The sequence below is a fragment of the Crocodylus siamensis genome, chromosome 4, assembly GCF_052110815.1.
Source record: "Crocodylus siamensis isolate JL-2025a chromosome 4, ASM5211081v1, whole genome shotgun sequence".
In the NCBI taxonomy this organism is placed as follows: Eukaryota; Metazoa; Chordata; order Crocodylia; family Crocodylidae; genus Crocodylus; species Crocodylus siamensis.
In genome coordinates this window covers 110,716,959-110,739,327 of record NC_143398.1, presented here as the reverse complement: position 1 = coordinate 110,739,327, position 22,369 = coordinate 110,716,959, and the positions used below count along the sequence as shown (strand labels likewise).

Here is a 22,369-nt window from a genome sequence, read left to right as displayed (position 1 = left end):
AGTCCTAGCTAATCTCTGACAAACCGCACTGGGACTCTCCAGCCCCGACATCCCCTGCACCGTGGAAACCCGTTTACGCAGCAGGCGATCTTGTATGGCTCATGATTCCTAAGGGTCCCCATCCGTCAGCCCCCCTTGAAGCCATCGTATTGCAACCCGCCACTTGCCATAATACATATTGGTTTCATAGATTTCATAGACATCAGGGCTGGAAGGGACCTCGGGAAATCGAGTCCAGCCCCCTGCCCAAAGGGCAGGAAGTCAGCTGGGGTCATAGGATCCCAGCAAGATAAGCATCCAATTTACTCTTGAAGGTGTGAAGGTCCTTGTACTTGCATATTAATGCACCATAATTGGCTAAGCCAACGCAACCCAAAATTGCTGTAAATCTTAGCTTATTATGTAGGTCTTGTTAATTGTTATTAACGTGTTACCTTGTTGCAGGTTCTGAGCAATGACTTGCGAGAAAATTCCTTTCTGACGACATTAGCTATCGTGTCCCACAATTGCGTAAATGATACACAAGAAAATGGCACCTTTGTTGCATGTACCAACCAAGTCCTCAGTGTTCAGCAGTTAGGCCTTTTGTTTACCCCATTTACTTTTAATAATTCCTTCGAATTCACATCCTGGGCCAGTTTTCCTAGTTGCCCATCGGGGTGTCCCAGCATGGTCGATGGCTTTTCCCTAAATCCTATTAATTTAACAAACTCAGTGGCCCCCATAGTGTGGCTAAAAAATGGTACTGCCATAGACCGACTACTGTTATGTAGCACCTCTGTCCAGCAAGCAATTTTTATGTCATGGCCAACCTTTAATAATAGCAATTGTCACCACTCTGCATGGGTTTCCCAACTTATAAGCACCCCCTATTTCAGAAAAGTCATTTCCCTTCCAGCAGGCCTTCAAACCTTAGGCTCGGCCTGTAAAGCAGCAGCAGTACAATGCAACTACCTGACTAGTACCGATGCAGTCACGTATGTTCCATCAAACTTTAGCCAGTGGCTTTTGGGCAAGTGCGTGCGCATTCTCCATAATTGTTCCAATTCTCCAGCAACTGCTCCCTGTAATAGTCGTTCCCCAAAAGATGCCTTACCGCCGGGATGGGTATGGCTTAATCTTAACACTTCTTGTGCCTTTTTAGACATCCAGCCAGATCCCAACTATACATGGACATTAGTCACCACCGCCCTCAACATGAAACAGTTTATACTTTACCGCAAGTCACCTTTTTTCCAACATCCACAGACTGGCCGCACAAAACGCAGCACATGGGATCAAATATCCCACCTCGAACAGCTAGGCACTATATTCCCTTCAGTTGGTACCCCCCCTTGCGTTAACCAAACTTGTGCATCTTAACAAAGCCTTTGAGGCCTTTGGCAATTCAACAAAAACAGGTTTTGAGAAAATGGAACAAGTGATCAATGAGCTTCAACAAGCCATTTACTTTAACTGCCTTGGGTTAGACTATCTGTTAGCCACAGAAGACGGCTTTTGCACCACCCTAAACGACATCTACAATGGCTCTTCTCCATCCGAAAGTGACAGTCAACTACAATGCTGTTTGCATTTTTCCCCTGCTAGCTCAATCTCACTGACAAGGAATTGACGTTGCCCTCAACCTTATATGCCAAGCCCGCGATGTTGGTTCTAACTTCGACTGGATGTTTAGCTGGCTCAACGTGTTCAGACTCGGTCACTTAAAGCGCCTAGCGGTTACGGCCTTAACCATTTGTTCTGTTGGCGTTATAATATGTTGTTTATTCTGTTTTCTGTTGCAGTGGCTAAAGTTGCGATTAGTACGTTTATCTGCATTTGTATACACCCGCTTACCCAGTGATGAAGCAACTATGAGTTCGGCCGTACAAGAGCCGTACCCTGAAGATGAGTATGATACCATAATTTAGAGCATCTTGCTGCCTTGTGCAAGGGGGCATGTCTCCCTGTTATAACTGCGTTAGTGTGTGAGGCAACAAGATGGCAGGAGTCCCCGCCCTTCATGTTACGGGACCAAGGAGGGGAAAGTTACAGCGCGTGCTTTTTGAGAAAAAGCCAGACAGGTGATAGGGCAAACTTACTGCTCATCATTGCGTGCATCACCTAAGTAATATAAGGGAGTGCCTAGCCGCACCCGAGCGAGGTCGTTCGTTACCTGCTCTGTTATTACAAGAGACGCCAGCCTGATCATCTAGCTTCCGCCTCCCGTTCGCGATTAGGAACCGCCGGACGCCGTTTGTAATCACCGTGACATGTCAGCACGTACTGCCAGTTGTAGTCTTCTCGTTTGCTTCTGTCTTCATTCCCCCGCGGCTGCTGCCGTAATTAAAACCCTTCGATTCTTTTCATCACCCCACCTGCTCCTTGTCAATTGTTTAATCGCAACAGCGTGCAAGCCGGACTTGCACAACCCCACCATCCACTAAAAGTCCCGAAACTTTATCTCCGGTTCTCACACACAGCAAGTAGTAGCGTGACACAACTGTGGAGCGCTGCCATGATTTCCAAGTGGCACCGAGGACCAGACAGGGAGTCAGGGAGCCAAGGTCAGCAGTGCTGAGAAACTGAAACTACTAATCCTTTGTTCTTGCAACAGCTGTTCAATCCTTTTTCATTTGTTATGAATGAATGAATGTCAAGATAACTGTCCATTTTGTATCCAGTTATTGCACATTCTTAATTTTATTAGTTTTCATTTTATGGAAGATGTAATTTAGTATTCTACCGATATCTTTTTTTTATTCTTAAGTTTAATTGTCTTCCTTGGACTGTGTATATACAGTAAAAGCTCTGTTATCTGGCATCCCCCGGGAATGGGGGATGCTGGTTAATCAAATATTTTGGTTAATCCAATGTGTGTCTTCTGGTGCACTCCCCAGTGTCAGTGTCTCGGGGACAGGGAGGGGGGCTCTACACAGGATGCTTTGCCCTGTGCAGGCTGCTTTGCCCTGGGCCATGGGCCAAAGAAGTGGCAAAGAAAAACTCTGCTTGCAGCAGTGAAACCCAGAAGTGGTACTTCCGGTTTCGTTTTTGCCATGTCCCTCAGTTGCCAGTTAATACAGTTTTTCAGCTAATAAATTGCTCTATATACTTATGTAAACTACTGAAGGAAGTTCAAGCAACTTTAATATATTATTTGCTTGAACTTCCTTAAGTAGTACATATAATTCAGATCTTACAAGCAAGGAGATTTAAGTCTCTTATTGTTTGTTGTATTTTGTTTTGTTTTTCAGGAAACTGTGTAGTGTGGTTTTTGAAGGTCTGAGGTCTCTAGATTAAACAGAATTTTGGATTTCGGAGCCCTTGATCTTAATTAAACTTCGCATATCACTGTAAGTTTTGGCTTGATATCATCTTTGATGAACTGGGGAATTTGTGTCTTTTTCTATAAATATTATGTGAAACTTGATTTCTCTGTTAAGTTCTTTGTTTATGCCTTGAGGTCTTATAGTGAAATCAAAGGAGGTTGTAAAGTTGCTGAAGAACTGAGCAGGGCAGGCAAAGCAACGGTGCAGATGAGTTCAGTTGTATAGATTCAAATGAATGAAGCTGGATTAACTGGAGAAGTTTCTGTATGGCTCCATTCAGGCTGGAATCCCAATGCTAAGCTGGGATCAAAGGAAATGTAGCATCTGTAGGACCTTAGAAAAGAGAAGGGCTTTGAGTATTTTAGAACAGGTGACTTGAGAATCCAACTACCAGCTGGGGAGATGGTATCCTAAGCCAAGGTGGAGTTGACTGGGTTGAACATGGTGAAACATGTAAGTAGTACCCCATGCATCTAGGCCTTTTTCAGTGTTTTGCACTTTACTCAAAATTTTTGCTATCTTTTTCAAGAACAAATGAAAGGTTGTTGAAAGGTTTTGGTTTTGAAATGTCTGGTTTTGTATAATGGTAAATACTTATCTCCAGGTTCCTGGAGGTAATGCTGCAGCTTGTTGGCTGTAATGTAGGCCGTAATTGGGTGAATTGCAGCATTCCATCCAACAGGGAGAAAAGCTGAAGGTCATGATACTAGGGGGAATAAACTTAGTGGGATCCTGTGAATGGATAGTCATAGAGCTATCCCAGTAATAATAAAGCCCTCGATGCACTTGACTATCCATTAAGCCTGTGAGAACTTTCTTAGTGTTGTTTAGCCGCATGCAATTATTCACTTGAAATTTTGTGGGCAACAGTGTTAAAGTGATATGTAAGTTTATGACTTCTCATACAGCAATTAACAAGTGGCCCCTATATCAAGGAAGGGAGAATGATTGCTGAAATGCAACAACTCAGGAGAAATTACGCCTTACATTAGAGAGAAATCTTAACAGATTATGATCTTTTTCATCCCTTTGTTATATTTGGAGGTATACCTACATATACTTGCAAACTGTTTCCAATGCAGGTCTTTCTTTATAAAAAATTTGTTTATTATAGGTCTTGTAAGTGAGGTCAAGGAGGGAAAAACTGAGGGTTTACTGCATTTGTATGGCAAAAGTAGCTACAGAAGTTAATAAGTGATGCTGGTAAGAGAAGGGCTTAAATCAGTGATGGGCCATACTGGTCCAGTTAACTCAGTACCTCATAAGCAGGGATCTGAGTTTTCTGTTTCCCATGGGAAAACAGAGAAAACCACTGATTTTTTTCTCCTTTTGATCAGTGAAAACACGGATTTCTCCTTTTATCAGAGAAACCTGCAGATTCCCTGCTTTAGCAAACTGCTCTGCAGGCTGGTTGAGCTCTAGCCTGCAAAAGGTGTTTGCAAATAGGGTGGGAAACCCCCAGCCCTGCCCAGAGGGGGAGGGGGAGGGCAGGGCCTAAGGCTTTGTCAGCCACAGCTCCGCTCAGCTCAGCTTCACTCTTCTCCTGAAGCCTGAGGTAAGTGGGGCTTGCAGGGAGCTGGGGGGAGAGGTTGTGGGTCATGGCTGGGGGCACCTGCAGGACTGGGGAGGAGCCAGGAGATGGCCCTGCCCCCACCCAAGGTAGAGTAGGGGGGGAGCTGGCTCCCTGCTGCATCTGCTGCAGCTGCCTGCTGCTGGGGGGCCCTTGGCCCCATAGCCCTGGCAGATGAGGGCCCTCTTTGGCGGGGTGGGTGCAGGGGCTTTGGGTGGGAGGTCAAGAGGCACAAGTAGGGCAGGGGGCTATTGTGGGGGCAGTAAGGGGCACCAGCAGGGCTAGTGGGGGCTAAGAGGCTTTTAATTTTAATAATGGATTGGGGGGGGTTGTCAGAGAACTCGTGATTTTCTTTTAATTGGAGAAAACCAGAATCCCTGCTCATAAGCAGGGGTCCAGGTTTTCCATTTGTTGTGGTAAAATGCAGATTTTTTTCTTTAAGGAGAAAGACGCAGCTTTTTTTTTTTTTTTTAAGGAGAAAGACATGAAAAATGGCCAGTTTCCCTTTGCAGGCTGGCAGAGTTCCAGACTACAAGGGGCTGAGGGGAGCAATCAGGCAGGGGGTGCCACAGAGGCTGAGGGCCCATAATGAGGGAGGCACCAAGCTGGGCAGGGCTGGGGGCACTGCCCAGCAAGGGAGATGCTTGGGGCTGGGACCAGGGTGGCAATGCATGGTTGCAGGGCCTGGCTGGGGAACAGGATGGAGCTACAGGGTGGCAAGGGGGCTGGCTCCCCACCACTGCACGTATTTCTGGAAGGAGTATGGGGGGGCACATGATTTGTGTGTAGGGCAGGGGTGGATGGAGCTGCCTGCTGTGGCACCCTGCTGCCCTCCCCCTGGGACCCAGCACAGTAGGGCAAAGCTGAATGGGTAGACTTGGTGCTGTTGCTGGGAGCCCTGTGCTAGGTGCCCATGGCTAGGCATCCCCTGCCCAGCAGCAGTGGAGGACCCAACTCCATGTTGCCACCCCTGCTGGTCCTGAGCAGGCAGGGGGTACCTTGCTATGGCAGTGCTATGGCTCCTGGCAGTGGCACTGAGCTTCCCTGCCCTCCCTACACCAGGTCATACCTACTGGGCCACAGAGGCCCCAGGAGGAGGGCAGGAGCCCTGAACCCACAGCGGGCAGCCCATACTCGCCCTCCCCATGGCCTCTTCTCCAGTTGTGCCACCTGGGGGGGGGGGACGGGGGGAGCCAGCCTCCATGCTCCACTCCAGCCGCAGCAGCTGCCATATCCTGTGGGCAGCAGCTGGGGCTTGGGTGCTGCTGTGGGGGCAGGGCTCTTGTAGCTTGCAGATCTGGTCCCATAGCCCTGGCTGCTGGGGGAAGCAGGGATCTGTGAGTGGGAAGTGAGGACACTGGCAGGGGCAGAAGGCTGTGGGTCAGGGCTATGGGGCACTGGCAGGGCCTGGGGTGCTGTGGGTAGGAGTAAGGGGCATTGGCAGACCTGGGGGGGGCTCTGGGTCGGGGATGAGGAGCATGCTTAGGTGTGAGAAGCCAGTGTCATAGGCAGGGCACCAGCGTATCAGGGCTGCTCAGCACCACAAAGCAGTGGGGGAGCAGCTGCAGCTGGACCTGTGTCCTGGTGAGTAAAGTGGGATGGGGAGCTCTGATTTTTGCATGATTAAATTTTGGCATTTGATTTTGGTTTTTTTTATAGGTATTTAGAATGTATTTTATTATAGTGATTGAGGTGCTGGTAGACTTACAAATTGCTTTAAAATCATAAAAATATCAATAAAACATTGTGTTTAACTGATACCTATTTATATAGTGAAGTTTCATTTTAATGGTGGAAAAACACAGATTTTGATCAGAGAATTTGCAATTGTAAACAGAAAACTAGGATCACTGCTCATAAAATAATAGAAATAAGATAAACTAAATTAATGCTGCACCAAGACTTAAGCAGTGAAGTTAGCTTATGTATCAGATATTACCTAATTGTGAGAATATGCTTGGTGCCTGATTTAATTAGTTAATAAATGGGTTGATAGGGATTGAAATTATTCTTGTTATACTTGCTATCTATGTCATGGTACAGACATTCAGTTTCTCCTGTGAGAGTTGCTGCTTTCCTAGAAGAAACTACAAGCGTACAGATGTTCAGGCTTTTTCTCCCAGAGTAAAAATGGATACTCCAGGGGAAAAATAACCCAGGGATGACCAGGATTAAATCACTCCCAGGAGAATTTCTCCTGGAAGAACAAATGTCTGCACATGGTGTCAGTCTATTTGAACCATGTTGCTGTAGGAGTTTGAAAGTCCTTTAGAAGCAACACTTGAGCCTGTATTACATTTTGTAAATTTTTGTGGTTAGTTATTTTTGCATATTGCTTAGGTTTCTGTATGGCATGTGTATATATAAATTGGTCATACAAAAATGATCGAAGACAATTACATGTAAAACTTCAGTTAAAAAAAAAACATTGGGAAACTAGTTTAAATCAAAAACAAATGTTAAGAATCTGACTGTTTTGAAGTTCTGGTTGTGTTATGGGGGAGTGAAGTCTCTGTTTTGTGTTACAGCAGTTGTGTTTGTAGTGACTTTTTGTTTTTGAAAACCAAGATGTGTGAGTTTAAAAAATAATATTTTTCTTCTTTTAGAATTGCAAATTTCAACTCAAGGAGGAAAGAACTGCATCAAGACAAAATGGACTGGAATGTGAGACCACTCCAGAATGCTAATAATACACAAAATAACTTGCAAAGTCAAGAAACTTACTTGTCACAGGGACTTTCTAATGGATGTGCTTTCTCTGAAACAAATACATATCCCTCTGAGAATACTTGCATTTATCCTGGAAGTAACCAAACAGTATTTCTGCAGTCCAGCAACACAAATATGGTTACAAATTCAACGCCTTTTGTAAATAATGAAGGATACAGTATGTTGCAGCAAGCATTTGTACAAGTTCCTCTATCCAGTAATGGTTTTATTAGCACACAACGTTCACTTGATAGACATCCATCTTCACATGTACGAATAACACCAAAATTTCCTGACCAGAATCCCCGTATGCCAGCAGACACAACTCGGACTCTTTGGCCAAATGCTTTTCCTAATGTACATGGTTTTTCACATGTAAGGCCAGCTACTGAATCTTACCAAATAAGCTCTGGAAGTAATGTACAAAATATACCTCAGGAAGTACAAAATCAGTTTGTGACCACAAACATGTATACTATGCAGCCACAGCTAGCACAGCCTAATTCTACAAGAATTATGTTGTATCAAAGTAGCCAAGAAAGCAGTAATTGTTCAAAAGGACTGCCAGTAGCAAAGGCATCACAGTACAATTTGAATGGGCCTTACTTTTCTCAAGAATGTAGTGTAACAGTACCTGTTAATCAGCCATCAAATAATTATGTAAATTTTCAACATAACTCTTTGTCTTTTGGTTTGCCTAGGCAACGTGTCTCAAAAGAAGGATTCTGCCCAAGTAATCCATTACAGGTTGTACATACATCAAGTCCAAATACTTCAGTAAGTACCCAATTGCAACAATACACATCTGTGCACACAGGATCTGAAGTTTGTAATGGAAGTCCTCCAGCATATAAAAGGTCTTTTAACTATGAATCCAGATCAGCAGCACAATCTCTGCCAGTTATTCAACAGATACTCCAAAGTGTAACTAATGAAAATGTCCCAAATCAGCAAAAAGCTACATCAAATCAAAAACACATCTCTTGCTATAAAGATGTACAACAGCACTGTCAGAAATTTCAGTCTGGAGAACCCAGTTGGGCAGGTGGAAATGTGGCATTAAGTCAGCCTGTTAATGAAACATCTAGATCTTCAACTAACACTTTAGAAAGGCTTTGTACCACCACACAAGAAATCGCAGCAGTTCCTTCTGATGTAGTTTCAAAACCACTGAATGAAGCCACTTCCACACAAAAAAACCAGACAGGTTCAATGGATTTGCCTGTCAATGGAAGAACTGTGTCATCCAGAGGAAGAAAGTGGAGAATAACAAAAGAGAGTCTGGCCAAAGATGCCGAAAAACTGCTTGTAATTAAAAAAAAATATGCAATACTTGAAAAGATATTTCATTATAAACAAAATCTCTTAGTGGCTTCAGAACGTGACAGAATTACTTCTGATCTTTCTTCACAAAATCAAAACACCAACCACATGCTTTTTTACAGTGTGGTCAATCACAATCAGGTATCTGGACAATCTGATACCATAAGAACACAGAATCTACAACAGTGTGCACCTGAAGAAAGGAATGACAACATCACAGCCAACGTTGGCAGTGACGGTGACGTATTAGATAAAACTCAAAATAGTCATCAAACTAAGCATGGAGATCCTTTAAGTTTTCTTTCAATTCAATGTCAGGATCAACTTCCAGGTTCTGTAAATAGTAGTAAGAGAACTTCAGTCTTGAATTCAAACAAAGTCTTGTCAGTTGTTTCTGCTCAAGAAAACTTGAAACAAACTGAAAACACTTCAGGCTCCACTGCAGTTGGTAAAAATAATGAAGTTCTACCACAGAATATATCGGCCAGTCCTGGTGAATTTTCATTTCTTCAGTTTGTCCTAAGTAGCACAAATGCATTGAGAGAGAAAAAGTCTGGTGCTATTGCTGATAAAATACTGATTACCCTTCTTCAGAATGAGAAAAAACCTTCAGACGTAACATTGTCAGATAGAACTTTCCTGTCCAGCACAAAAATGCCAAAAGATGCTAGTGAAAACTTACAGCATTCAGTATCAGCATGTCCTGAATTGGGTCAGCATGCCAAAGATATTTGTTCTCGGGCATCTGAGAAGAACACCAAAACTTTGATCAACAAGCAGGTGCTTAATGCTTCTATCACAAATCCTCGTGTATCAGAGAGAGTTGAGTGTGTAACTAATTCACAAACACAAATGGCTCAGCATACACCACCACTTACTGAAAGTTCATGTTCTAAAACAAAAAGTTTCAATTATTCAATGGAAGAGCTAGCTGCATGTCTTGCCTTATGGAGAAAGTGTCCTCCAGGATCTGTGGATGCTCAGTATGGTCAAGTAGAATCAGTTAAAGTTTCTTCATCTTCTGAAAAAGTTAATAATCAGAGTATGTGTTGTATCTTAGAAAACGGCCGAAACGCAGTAGCTAAAGGGGAGCTAAATAAAGTTGCAGTAAGTACAAGTGAAACAAATTTGTCTTCAGCAACTTCTCCTATTGGGCAAAAGCATGATCCATTGGGTTCTAATTTGATAAAGAGTTTTGAACCCCAAGTTGCTGTCGTTTCTCCTTTAATCCTTTCTAAAGAGAAAACTCAGAGTGACCTGCAAGTCAAAGAAAAAACTTGTTCGGAAGCCTCTTTTCCAGTGATTGAAGCAGGTAGTGTGCATAGTCTACGAGATGTTTCATCTGTGATAAACGTTGATAAAGAGGCAGTAGAAACTAGTCATTTAAAATTGGATACCTTGGTTCCAGAACAGAAAGTGGATTCAACTGTACAACAGACAAAGTCAGCTGGTGGAAACAGGATAGTAGAAGGTTCTGTAAATTCAGTCTCTTCATCTGATGCAAGCCGAAAAAAAGATGCTCCGTTTTTTCAAGTAGTAACGAAAACTAATCTAACTCTCAGTTTAAAAAATAAGCATTTTCTCAAAACAAGCAAAAATTATTCAAGTCTGAATCCCCAAGAGGTCACAAAAGAAAGTAAAGATAAGCAGAACTTATTAGAAGCTGAAGATGCTACAAAAGTCATATCGGACAATAGCATGTTTCAGATTTCCAGTGTTTGTTCACTTGTGGAAGGTGATGCATTTTATAATTCACAGATAGCAAATATGTTCAGTTCTGTTCCTTTACATTTAGTGAGGAATAACATGATGCCAGAAGAAAGTACATCTAATACAAAGCATAACGAGCAACAGCTAGAAGCTTGTAAAGATGAACTGAAAGCCAGTGTTCTTGAAGGGGAGAGCATACTATTGCAAAAAAGAGAGTCATTAGAAATAACAAGTTTAAACGTGTGTAATAAAAATGAGATCTCAAACGTGAATGTATGCAATTCTACAGAAGAGAATAATGCAGATGCTTCTAAAATTATTTCTCCAGGACAAAAAAATATGCTAAATATGCCTAATAGGACTGCCAGACATGGTGAAAGAGTTACTGCTGTTAACCAGGAGTTGATCAGAAACAAACATGACTTATCTAATGTAATTGAAACAAATAAATATAGTGTTGCAAGACAAGAGAGTACACAAGAACATGTAACCAGTGAGGATGAATGTACAGATGGAAGGCACAGCAGTACAAATACTTCTCCAGCATACCTCAATGATCAATTGACTGAACTTGTAAAAGAGTTTCCGTATGGAATTGAACGTGTTGACGTACTGCCAAGGGAACTGATAGAAAATGTAGATTCTGTGACTGAGCATGCAGAACATCAGTTTGGAAAAGAAACTCAAATTTGCAACAAAAGTTGTGATGCTAAAGATCCCATAGATCACATACAAATCAAAATATTAAACTCTGAACAAATGAAAAAACTGTTTCCTGAAAACAGTCACCAGTCTTCTAACAAAATCCAGGTGGAAAATGTTCAAAAACCTCCTCTAGAAAAAGAATCTATAGATAAAGGGAACTCAAAAAATCTACTCAATCAGGGTCTATGTGCTGAAAGGGAAAAGAACACAGAAGAAACCAGAGCGCCTACAAGAGAGAAAAAAATGTTTTGTTGTTTAATGGGTTGGTTAGCTGCAGAATACGAATTGCCACAATGTTCATGTCGATCTAAAAATGCCACGTTAGGGAAACATGATGACATTAATTCAGATTCTGAAAATGTTGACCTTAGAGAGAGACAGGAAAATAATCATGGAACTGATCACAAAACAACAAAGCCTAACTATCCAGTGGACAACTACCTGCAGGTTCCTGCAAAATTAGATTATGCGAGCCAAACTCTTCCTTTAAGAGACAAAGATGCATGCAAAAAGATTTCCACAATAAACAAGAATTTTAAGCTGGAAGTGAGTAGTGAATACAAACCATTTAAAATCCAAGAAAAAATAATTCAGTGTTTTAGTCTCTCTGAGAAAAAAGAAACTAATCAATTAAAAAAAGTGAATGGCCAGTGGAAGGAACAGTTGCAGCCTCATTCAGGAAAAGAAGTCTATTTTAATGAAAAAGATGTTCAGGAATACAAAGGGGAGGAATTAGCTTCAGAAAAGGTCAGCCCTACAAATGCTGAACACTTGGAAGTGTCGACTATACAGAGAGAAAAAGTCTTCAAGGTTGAATCTTTGGGAAAAGATAACACCCAAACAGAAGGGCAGGCGGTAAATTCTAAAATGGATGTCTGCAGACTAAAAAGTTCAGAAACAAATGGAGCCAAACATATTAAAATGTATAAAGAAAATAAGTATAAAAATCTTGAACAGAAAGCACAAGAAGCGCACAGAGTTAAGAGACCTAGCCACAAGCATAACAGTGATTTCAGGTTCAGTAGTAAAGAAATAAAACGTAAGTTGGCTAATCATGCTGCCCTGATTAAATCATCAAATAGAAGTAACAAAGACTTAAGTTCAAGGAACTACAAGTATTCTCAGCATAAACCTACAAGAGTCCTCCCATCCCATGAGCCTTTATGTAGACTAAAAAGGAAAGAAAATATGCGTGGAAAGGGAGAGTCTAAAAAAACAAGATTAGAAGGTGATGGGATCAAAGAGCATGAAGCAAACACTTCTGAACGTGCATTGCACATTGAGCAAAGCACTAATGTGGCAAATCTTGAGAGATCTGCAAAATCAAAAGAGGGGGATCGATGGAAATATAGAAGCTCCTTAGCAAATCATAGCAGCCCTAAACTACACAAGAAAAGGGGACGCCCTTCTACAAAATCTAAAACTGTTTCTGGCAAAGAGAGACACCTGGATGGCCAAAACAGAGAGAAACACTCTGAAAAAAGTTTTCCTGATAAATATTTGCTGTATTCAAGTAGAAGAACTAATAAACTAAGCATCCCTCTTCAAAGGGAACAAAAAAAAACCTACCTGAATAGAGTTGCATTTAAATGCACTGCCCAGGAAAGCATTTGTCTGACAGAACTAGAGACATCTCCTGCCAAACCTATATGGCATATAAAATGTAACGGAGCCTCCGAGTACAGCCAGGAGTGGAAAACTGATGCCCTCCTTTCAGAAGAAGATAAACTACATAAACCTCAAATGCTTGAGTTTAAAATGTGCCCAGAGATACTGTTTAGAAGTACAGCGACTGATGGAGAAAGTTTAGATACGAAACATTCTCCTGACAGAAAGAAATGCCGGGTGGCAGGTACAGTATGAAGTTTTATTTTTCTCCCATGTATTTAAAAAAAAAAAAAAAAAAAAGTGAGCGTCTCCCCTTGTGGTAGCATACAAGAGTAAAAGCTAATGCCAAATTAGGCTGAATACAAGAATATAAAGCTGAAAGGAATTTACTGCCAGTATTGTCACTAACCATACCTGTCTTTGTCTTGAGAAATGAAACAGTCCCAGTCCTTTTAAATTTCATAGACTGTCACGAATAGTAGATAAGTTTTATATGAAAGTGCCAGTTTGAAACTGAAGCTCAAGCTGTTCTCAGAATCATAAGGCTTTCATTTGCCTTGGTTGTGTGGTAAGCATTATCCTTACATTTTGTTTTATCCTTTTTTTTTTAATTGGCATAGGTTACCTAAGATGGTTGTGAATGTTCATGGGGCATAGCTGGAGTAAGCACAGTGTATGTTGAAGGGTGCAGATAGATGTTATATTTAAAACATTTCAAAGTGTAATGGGGTTTAAAACTTTTTTTAAAAGGAGCGTTTTGGCCCTGGACAACCTAAAGCTTCCTGTGGAATGGAATGGAATGCTTCAAAATAGTTGCAGGATGGAGCAGAGCTGCATGCCAGTGCCACAGGGAGGGGAGAGTGGCATAGATGGTCAGTTAGTGTTCCCGGCGTTCTGGACACTCGTGTACCCTGTGGGACTAACTGCAACAGTAGTGGCCAATGTGCAGGCAGCTTATAGGGTGGTGGCAGTGCCTAGGCTCCAGGGAGACCATGAGGGTGAAGAGAAGAGCACTGTATTTTGTGATGACTTGAAGACCAACCTGCCATATGCATATAACATCAGTATAAAATAGTACCTGTTCCCTCCAGATCCATTTTTGGCATGGTTTAGCTATGTTGGAGCATTGTATTAGTCATGTATCTGTGTGCTTACCTGTTGAAATGTTTCAAAATATTTAATCAGTTCACAACCTGCATATGCTATATAAACCTAGTTAGATGGATGTATTAAAATCTCTCCTTCAGCTCCTCAGACAGCCCCTCCTGCTTTTTGTAGGAGAGTGGAGGATACTACTTGGATTCAAACTATTATGATCCATCTGTCTGCTTCCCAAAATCATTTGATCACCTAAATTTCCTCTGAGCACTTTTGCTTTCCCAATTAGATTTTTCTCCACCATTTCTGGAGATGTATGTTACTATGAAGACTGTTGCCATATAGTTTCCTGTTGTGCCATATAGTTTCCTGTTCTGTCCTCTCTTTTGCCACTTTAGGGTTTGTGGGACACATGCACACACGTGCCAAAAACCCAGGGGTTTTTCAAACTGTTGTTCTGTCAAAGTGAGATGGCGTGATCCTTTAAAAAAGGTGGTAATCGAAAAAACTTTTAAAAGAAGGATTCTGTAAATGGATGTGTAGTTAGAATAACGTGCAGGCTCTCAATTGCAGTTCTGTATTTTTTCTTTCACCCAGGTTTCTTAGAATCTTTTATTTATTAACATAACACACTGGATAACTGAGGTCTGTCCCACTTTCTTCTACAAGATAGGGAGACAACATCTTCCTTCCATGTTGTTTCTTCCTGACTCTGTTTAAGCCTTCTGCCTAGGACCATGGAGTGACTTTGCTTTGGGTTCTACTTTTGGCATGTACAGACATTTACTCTCTGAGGAGAAACTCTCCTGGGAGTGATTTAACTTTGGTTGTTCTCAGGTTATTTTTCTCCTGGAGTGGTTATTTTTCATATGGGAGAAGGAGCCTGAACACCTGTATGCTTGTGGTTTCTCTTGGGAAAGCAGCAGCTCTCCAAGGAGGAAATGTCTGTATGAGACCTTTGAATTAGAGGTTGTCATTTTATAGTAGGCGATGTCCTTTAGGTTTATTATAAAGAAGGATCATGTATTTAGAGTTATAAACTTAAACCCAGCAACCCTATTGAAGTTTGTTTTTCCATTTAAATACCTGTTAACTATAAAGTAAGCCTGGGAAAGTTAGAGATCATTGAAAAAGCCTTTCCTTTTAACTCACAGGAATCAAAAGTAAAAAAGAAGATTGGTTAAATTATAAGCCAGCGAAGCAAAGAAAAATGGAAGAGACAGCTCAAGGTGATTTGAGTTACTTACTGATTTTTTTTTTTTTTTTTAATATTTTGTTTAATAAACTCTAAATAGTATTTCAGTTTATAATAAAGTTTAGTTGATAATAAAATTGTTAAATTATGTTAGGAAATCTTAATAAAAGATTGGCATTACTGGTACTTCCACTAGTTAGTTCAGTTGTACCAAAATAGTGGATTTGTGTACGCATGGCTTTGTCTTTTTGGATGCACTTACTGCCATTAGAAAGTGTTAAAGCTGGAAGCCATTGGAACTTTCCCATGTAGGGCTTCAGTTGCTACGTTTGAATCAGTAGTAGAATTGATTGGAATATTCAGCTAACATTTTTTGATGTAGACGAGGCCGAAGTCTTTTGCCCCCCACACGTTGCAAGCATTACAGTTCCATATTAAAAAGGGGAGTTCGGTGGTGAGGTTAATACTAGATTGCACGGTTTTTAGTAAAGCATAATAATATACCTTTATAGTGGGTGGCCCTAAAATTAAATGTTGCATGTTTAGTCTCTTTCTTCCTGCACTTTGAATGTTGGCTTTTATATTTTTCCTTTCAAAATAGTGAATTACATAGCTTACTGATACTGCAAGTAAGCTGCAGATGTTTAAAGCTCTGTTCATTGTAACTGATTCCACGTCTGTCTTGCAGATGATAACAGCATTCCACTTGATACAGCCTTGCACATGTTGGAAGGAAATGAGGCTCTAGGAAATGAGGCTCTTCCTCTGTCAACCAAAGACTCAAAAGCAATGTTTGAGACCTACAGGAAAATGTATCTGGCAAAAAGAAGCAAAAGCCTAGATAGCAGCCCTTCAGAACAGTTCTTCCACAGTAATAATAGATGAGTACCACCACCAAAGTATTTTTTTGTACAAGAAATTTCTGGGTTGCTTTACTTACACAGTTTGTGTTTGTTAAACAAATAGGGTTTTCTACTGAAAATCCGTCAAGTTAATTCCTTTTCTAGGACATCTTTTTAAAAAGGTTTGTGGCTTTATCAAAAGCGATCAGTCCCAAGAGCATTTAAACCATCCAAAAATGTCAGCTAACTTCTGGTTCTACAAAATCCCTTTCAATTGTTGTATTTTCCATTGCTGGTCAGTGGAAATAATATTAGTAGTTGCAAAAGGGATCAAGGGTAGATTCACAAGATTTGCACCTACATTTTCTGTTTATGATATTCTAAGTATTCCTGTCTTTTTTTTTTTGTGGAAAAGTTCTTTTTTTACTTTAACCACAATAGAATGCAACAAAACATTTATAGCTGAGCATGTTGATCAAGAGATACCATGAAGTATTCATGCTGCTATCTGGTTTTGTTAAAATTAACTTCATAAAACTTGTCACAAAGTAAACTAGTACTTTCTTGACATAATGCTGCAAATGACTAGTTTAATGCTTTTCTTCCCTAATTTTTAGGGTAAGTTTCTCATACTTTCCTCATACTTGAAAGAAAAGGAGTGATGCTTTGAAGTCTAGGAAATTTGAATTCAATTTTTTCTAGACAGTTTTGCTCACTTTATCTAGTAACTATAAACAAATTCCTGTATCTTTAAGCTACATTAGCTAATGTTTAAAACCTACACATTCACTGTGGCAGATAAATTATTTTCATTATTGGATGTCACTTTAAGTGCCTTTTGAGTAATATGTTCAGAATTTTGAATTGTCATATTTTTTCAGAATCTTTTTGCATTTGATTTCTTTATACGTTTAAATCTTTATACTGAAAATAAAGCTACTGCATATTACCTGAACCATTTTTTTCTTGCATTAAATACATTTATTCTGAATAATTAATGTTGCTATTATTCAGTTAGAAAAATAACTTACTTCATTAACTGCACTTAAGAGTAGCTTGTTGAATGGGTATTGAAAGCAGTGACAAATTCTGTACAGAAAGCAGAATTTTCTTAAAATGACTTGGACTTATTTAAATGTAAAAGTAGGTGCCTGGTGTTGCCTTTAGTTTATATGTCACTCTGGCCTTGGTTAAGGTGGCAGGGAGCTAACTGGGCAGAATTTGTTTCAGATTGCACAACTGAATTCTATAGATGTGCTCAGATCCAAGAGGCTACTCAGGATCATCTTCCTTGTTCAGCATCGTTTTCCTGTCATTATGTTGGGGGAGAAAAGGGGAGACTGGAAGTCCAAAGATGAATAGAAGTTGCTGAATTAGCAGCAGCTTCCTTCCACCGGAGCAGTGTTTCTCAACCCCTGGGTTGCGACCCAAAAGTAGGTCACAAGAATGTATGAAAGGGTTGTGAACAAACCTTAAAAATGGATTCTCCTTTAAAGGACAAAAACGTGGGAAGCCATGTCTCTTTCCTTGCAGGCTGGCAGAGGTCCAGCCTATGAGGGGCTTCTTGCTCCCCTACCACTTCTACCCACTCCCTGCCCCACACGCTGGGGGGCTGGGGGCAGGGGGCAGCAGGTTGAGAGTGAGGGGCACTGGGTTGGGACTGGCCACTGATGTTTACAAGTGGGTCCTTGTACAAAAAAGTTTGAAAACCACTGCACTAGAGTACTGAGGGAACAGGTTTAGGCTGGACCCATGTGGGAAGAAGAAACTAGTAGTTGTTCAAAAGAGTGATCCCATTATTTTTTCCCATAGTAATGTCATTCTTTTCTTTGTTCCCTGTCTTTAAAAGTTTTTAAACTAAGGTGCCTTTATTTGAAAATAGAAAGGGAGTTGGGCAGTGAGATAACTGAATGCCAGGAGAATATTTCAAATATTGCTGGCAACTTTAAAAGGACCTATTTTCTCTTATCTAGAAGCTTACCGTCCACATGAATTGTATTCCTTTTTCTTGTCTTGTCTGTCTACTGTGTTACTGGTAACTAGCTCCTGTCGAGAACTAGTATGAATTCCATTTGCTACTTGAATGGTTAAATTCCTTTCAGCAAATGTTTTAACAATTAGTTGATGGCTGTTGTGTCCTAAATATCTGTAGTGACCCTTTCGTATGTGTTCTTTTGCACGGTCATCAGTAATAAGCTGCTGTCAGATTGAACTCAGAGTATTGTGCCCTATTGCTGCTCTTCTTTGGGATTCAAGTACATAATGACCATAATTCAGCCAAAGATTCTTCTTTCATGTCATAAGATCACTTGCGTTTTTTGGTTGCATTTAATGTACATCAGTAGTACATTAAATGTTAATATACAGCTACCTCTGTTCAGTAATAAGCATCGATTTAGATGCTTACATTTGAGTTAGTCCTGGGAGAAAACAGTCCCCATACTGGGTGGCTTCAATCAGTTCATCAGCTGTTAGCACCCAGCAGCTCCTTATCAGTTAAACTTTCATGGTGTATATATGTCACGATTGTGTATTTTCACGCAGTGTACTCTTCCATCTTCCTTCAAACAAAGCAAACATTAAAAAAGGACACTTTTTTGGGCAAGGTATGTTATAACAATAAGCTGGATCTGATATGGTATCATATATAAATACCGTATTCTCTTGCATATATCATGTACCTTTTTCCAAAATCTAGCTTCTGGAAATTAGAATGTACATGATAAGCAAGGAATTATGGTAATGGAAGTTTCTTTCCCTGCAGGAGGTGAGAGTGGGGAGTGAAACTTAAGCTCCACATCAGGCTCCCTAGCTTCTGGCTGGGGACAGTTTCTCTCTCACTCACCTCAGCAGAAGCTCTGAAGGAAAGGTCTTTCTTTATTCTGCCTTTCAAAAATGAGGTATCTTATTTGGAGGTGCATTATGTATGAAAAAATACAGTATACAATTATTGTTGCTTACATAAACTTTTGCATGGGACTACATAAAATTTGATTTATATTATGATTGTGCTAAAGTGGAAAGTATTTGTGCTAGTTATGTATGTAAAATGGGAAATTTTACATACATGCATACATGTGCTGCCTGCGAAAGATACTAAAGATCAAGTGGCAGGACAAGATCTCAGACACTAAGGTGCTTGGAAGATCAGCTCTCCCCAGTATTCACACTCTACTGCAACTTGCACAGCTAAGATGGACCAGCCACCTTTCTTGAATGCCTGACACCCGCCTGGTGAAGAAAATCTACAGCAAACTGTCAAATGGAGTATACTTTCATGGCACACCAAAGAAGCTGTACAAGGACACCTCTAAAGGTGTCCCTAAAGAGTTTTGGCATCAACCCAGAGTCATGGGAGCAAATTGCTCATGATCATCCATTCCGGAAGTCTTCAATCTAGAACAGAGCGCTTGCCTTTGAACAGCAACGCACAGCAGAAGCAATGAAGAAACGCATGGCCAGGAAAACGAAAACCTCCTGTATCCAGTACTCATTGCTCTCCTGCCCCTGCTGCAGTCACCTACGCACCCAGGCGACCTAGCCTCCAACCCACTCCTTTTCTATTTCCCTTTTCTTTTTTCTCCTTTTGTCTTTTTTTTCCTTTCTCTTTTCTCCCTTTTTTTCCTTTCCCACATTTTTTCTTTATTCTTCTTCCCTCCCCACCACTGGATGTGGTTATATTTGCCTGCGAAGGACAACAACACACGTATGTAAAATACTTGGGGGAATACTTTCTACTATTCTTGGAAATATATGCCTGTCAAAATGAGGTAAGCAAATCTCAGGAAACGTTGTCAGAGTCATTCTAAGTTAAATGTTTGGTAAAACCAAACAAATTCTGTGCTAACAAAATCAAAGGTGGGAGAAAATATGGCAGATTAAATAAAGTGAATGTGTTTTCCAAACCAGCCAGAAGAGGTTTTGAAACCATGTATATTGCATGTGTATGCAGATCAGGGAGTAAGAGCAGTGCCTCATAACCTCAGCTATATAAATACACATCCAAATGTAAAGATTCCATGATCATACCCAGCTGGGTTTTACTTATGCTTGTGAACACACTTTTTCAAAAATGAAGATCCTCTTATAACTAACAGCTGAACATTTGCCTTTCTCATAAGCTTATGCAAGTTAAATATATAGCTTGCTATTAACTTCTTGATAAGCAGAAAGGGGCACAAAGGAGGGGTGTGGTGGAGGCAGGATAGGCAGGAAGTTGTATGCATAAGGTAGGGCCCCAAGAATGAAAGAAGTGATATATGTGAATAACTAGCTGGAAAAATGAACTTATGCCTGTTTTTGAGTTTTTCAGTTTTTCCTGGCATGAGGAAACTGGAGTTTCCCAGCTTGTGAGCTGGCTGGAGGCTGCATTCTTGGATTTAAGAGTAACTTAATCATTTTTATATCTTTTTGGTGGGTTGTTATTATTTTTTATTATCCTTTTAATGATCTTTTATGCACTTGGTGTTAATGTTAACTGAGTCCAGAGCTATTGACTATGCTTGCCTATTCTGCAGAAGTGGAGATCCATCCTTTCGGAGTGCATGACTGGACAAAGATGTTGGGGGTTTTTTTTGAGCTGGGAGCAGGCTGGGAGTAGTCTTGATCATTGACAACATTGTTTATAGAGCAAGGTTGGGGAAGATCTGGGACATAAGGAGCAATGAGGTCTGCAAAGGAGGGTATGGCAGAGCTGTGAAATTGCAGTTAAGAACAAGGAAATATAAACTTAACAATGCAAAGTTAAGAGAATTCAGGACATGGTTGTGACTGTCTAAATAATGAACAATAACAAAGCTAATTTAAAAAATGGCCTTAAATTTGTCTGATCTGATTAAATTAAACTATACTGTTTCAAAAACAACTTTATGATATCCATTCTACCTCGGATGTTTCTTAATCCTGCTTTGCCATTACAGATGAAAGTTATTTTCTTAGCAAATAGTGAATTTGCTGAAAAATCACTGTTTTCAACCACTGTTGAAGTTATTGAATAGCTCAGTGGTCAGAGTACTCTATCAGGATATGCCAGTCCCTAATCTAATTCCTTCTTTGCTTGAGGAGGAAAGCATATCAACTTCTTCCCCGACAGTTCTACCCATTGGCCTATAAGGATTTCTGGGGTGAGGCACCTTCATACCCTGTTGAAACAGTTCCACAATATATAAATAATTTACTAAAGTAGGGACTGGGACCTAGGCATCCTAACTAGTAAGCTAGAACATCTGTATTGCTTTCTGGCTTAACAAATATTTAAGTGGATAAAGCTTCTGTGGTCTTTCTGAACAGAGTAAGATGGTGGCGGTGGTGACAAGACAACTTCAATAGAGGAGATTTGAAAATATCTTCCCCCAGCCCCCAAACCTAGCGGCTAGGATACTCTCCTAACAGATGGAGACATAAGTTTTAAAACCTTCAGGATGAGAGAGGCCTAGGAATCTTGCTTCTAGATGAATTCTTGCCCTTCCTGAATGATTCTGTAAAATAAAGTTTACTGCTGCTGCTGCTGCTACTCCTACTACAAAAGTGGATGTTAGTATTAGATATAAAGCATGAGTTCCTCAGGGCAGGTACAGTGGACAAACAGAACCATCCAAAATATTAAGGAAGTTTGCATATAAACAGGGAATATTGGGATAGCTTTGCTTATTAGCAAGGATCTGGGTTTTGTTTGCCACAGAAAAAAAGCAGATTTTCTCCTTTAAAGGAGAAAAATACAGGTTTCCTCTTGCAGGCCTGTAGAATTAGAATCATAGAATCAATGAGTCGGAAGGGACCTAGACAGATCATCTAGTCCAACCCCCTGCCTTGGGCAGGAAGGAGCACTGGGAGTGGCAGGGGTCATAAGACCCCGGCCAGGTGCCTATCCAGTCTCCTCTTGAAGATTTCCAGGGAAGGTGAGAGCACCACCTTTTTGGGAAGCCTGTTCCAGGCTCTGGCCACCCTTACAGTGAAGTAATTCTTCCTAATATCTAACCTAAACCTCTCCTCCCTCAGCTTGTGGCCATTGTTCCTGGTGACTCCAAGGGGGGCCCTGGTGAACAGACTTTCCCCGAGTCCCTGCTGGTGGCCCCTGATAAGGTTGTAGGCAGCCACAAGATCCCCCCTCAGTCTCCTCTTGTGGAGACTGAAGAGATTCAGGTCCCTCAGCTTCTCATAGGGCTGGCCATGGAGGCCCCCAACCATACGAGTGGCCTCCTCTGGACCCTCTCCAGGTTTTCCACGTCCCTCTTGAAGTGCGGCACCCAGAACTGGACACAGTACTTCAGCTGCGGCCTGACCAGTTGATGCATGAAAGGGT

General features: G+C 41.0%; 1 protein-coding gene across 4 annotated transcripts in view; it reads left to right on the top strand.

Annotated features, from left to right (window-relative positions):
• The window catches only part of RESF1 (retroelement silencing factor 1), a 55,748-nt gene extending 38,855 nt beyond the window's left edge, over positions 1–16,893 (top strand). For 2 of the 4 annotated variants that reach the window (XM_090043336.1, XM_090043337.1), the window contains 4 exons: positions 3,234–3,332; positions 7,485–13,177; positions 15,186–15,260; positions 15,915–16,893. In XM_090043336.1, the coding sequence (XP_089899462.1) occupies positions 7,531–13,177; positions 15,186–15,260; positions 15,915–16,111 (5,919 nt within the window). In that variant the 5' untranslated portion in view covers positions 3,234–3,332; positions 7,485–7,530 and the 3' untranslated portion in view covers positions 16,112–16,893. The remainder of the gene's footprint in view (positions 1–3,233; positions 3,333–7,484; positions 13,178–15,185; positions 15,261–15,914) is intronic. The other 2 variants (XM_090043339.1, XM_090043340.1) reach the window with 1 other exon arrangement.
• Positions 16,894–22,369: the final 5,476 nt, after the last annotated feature.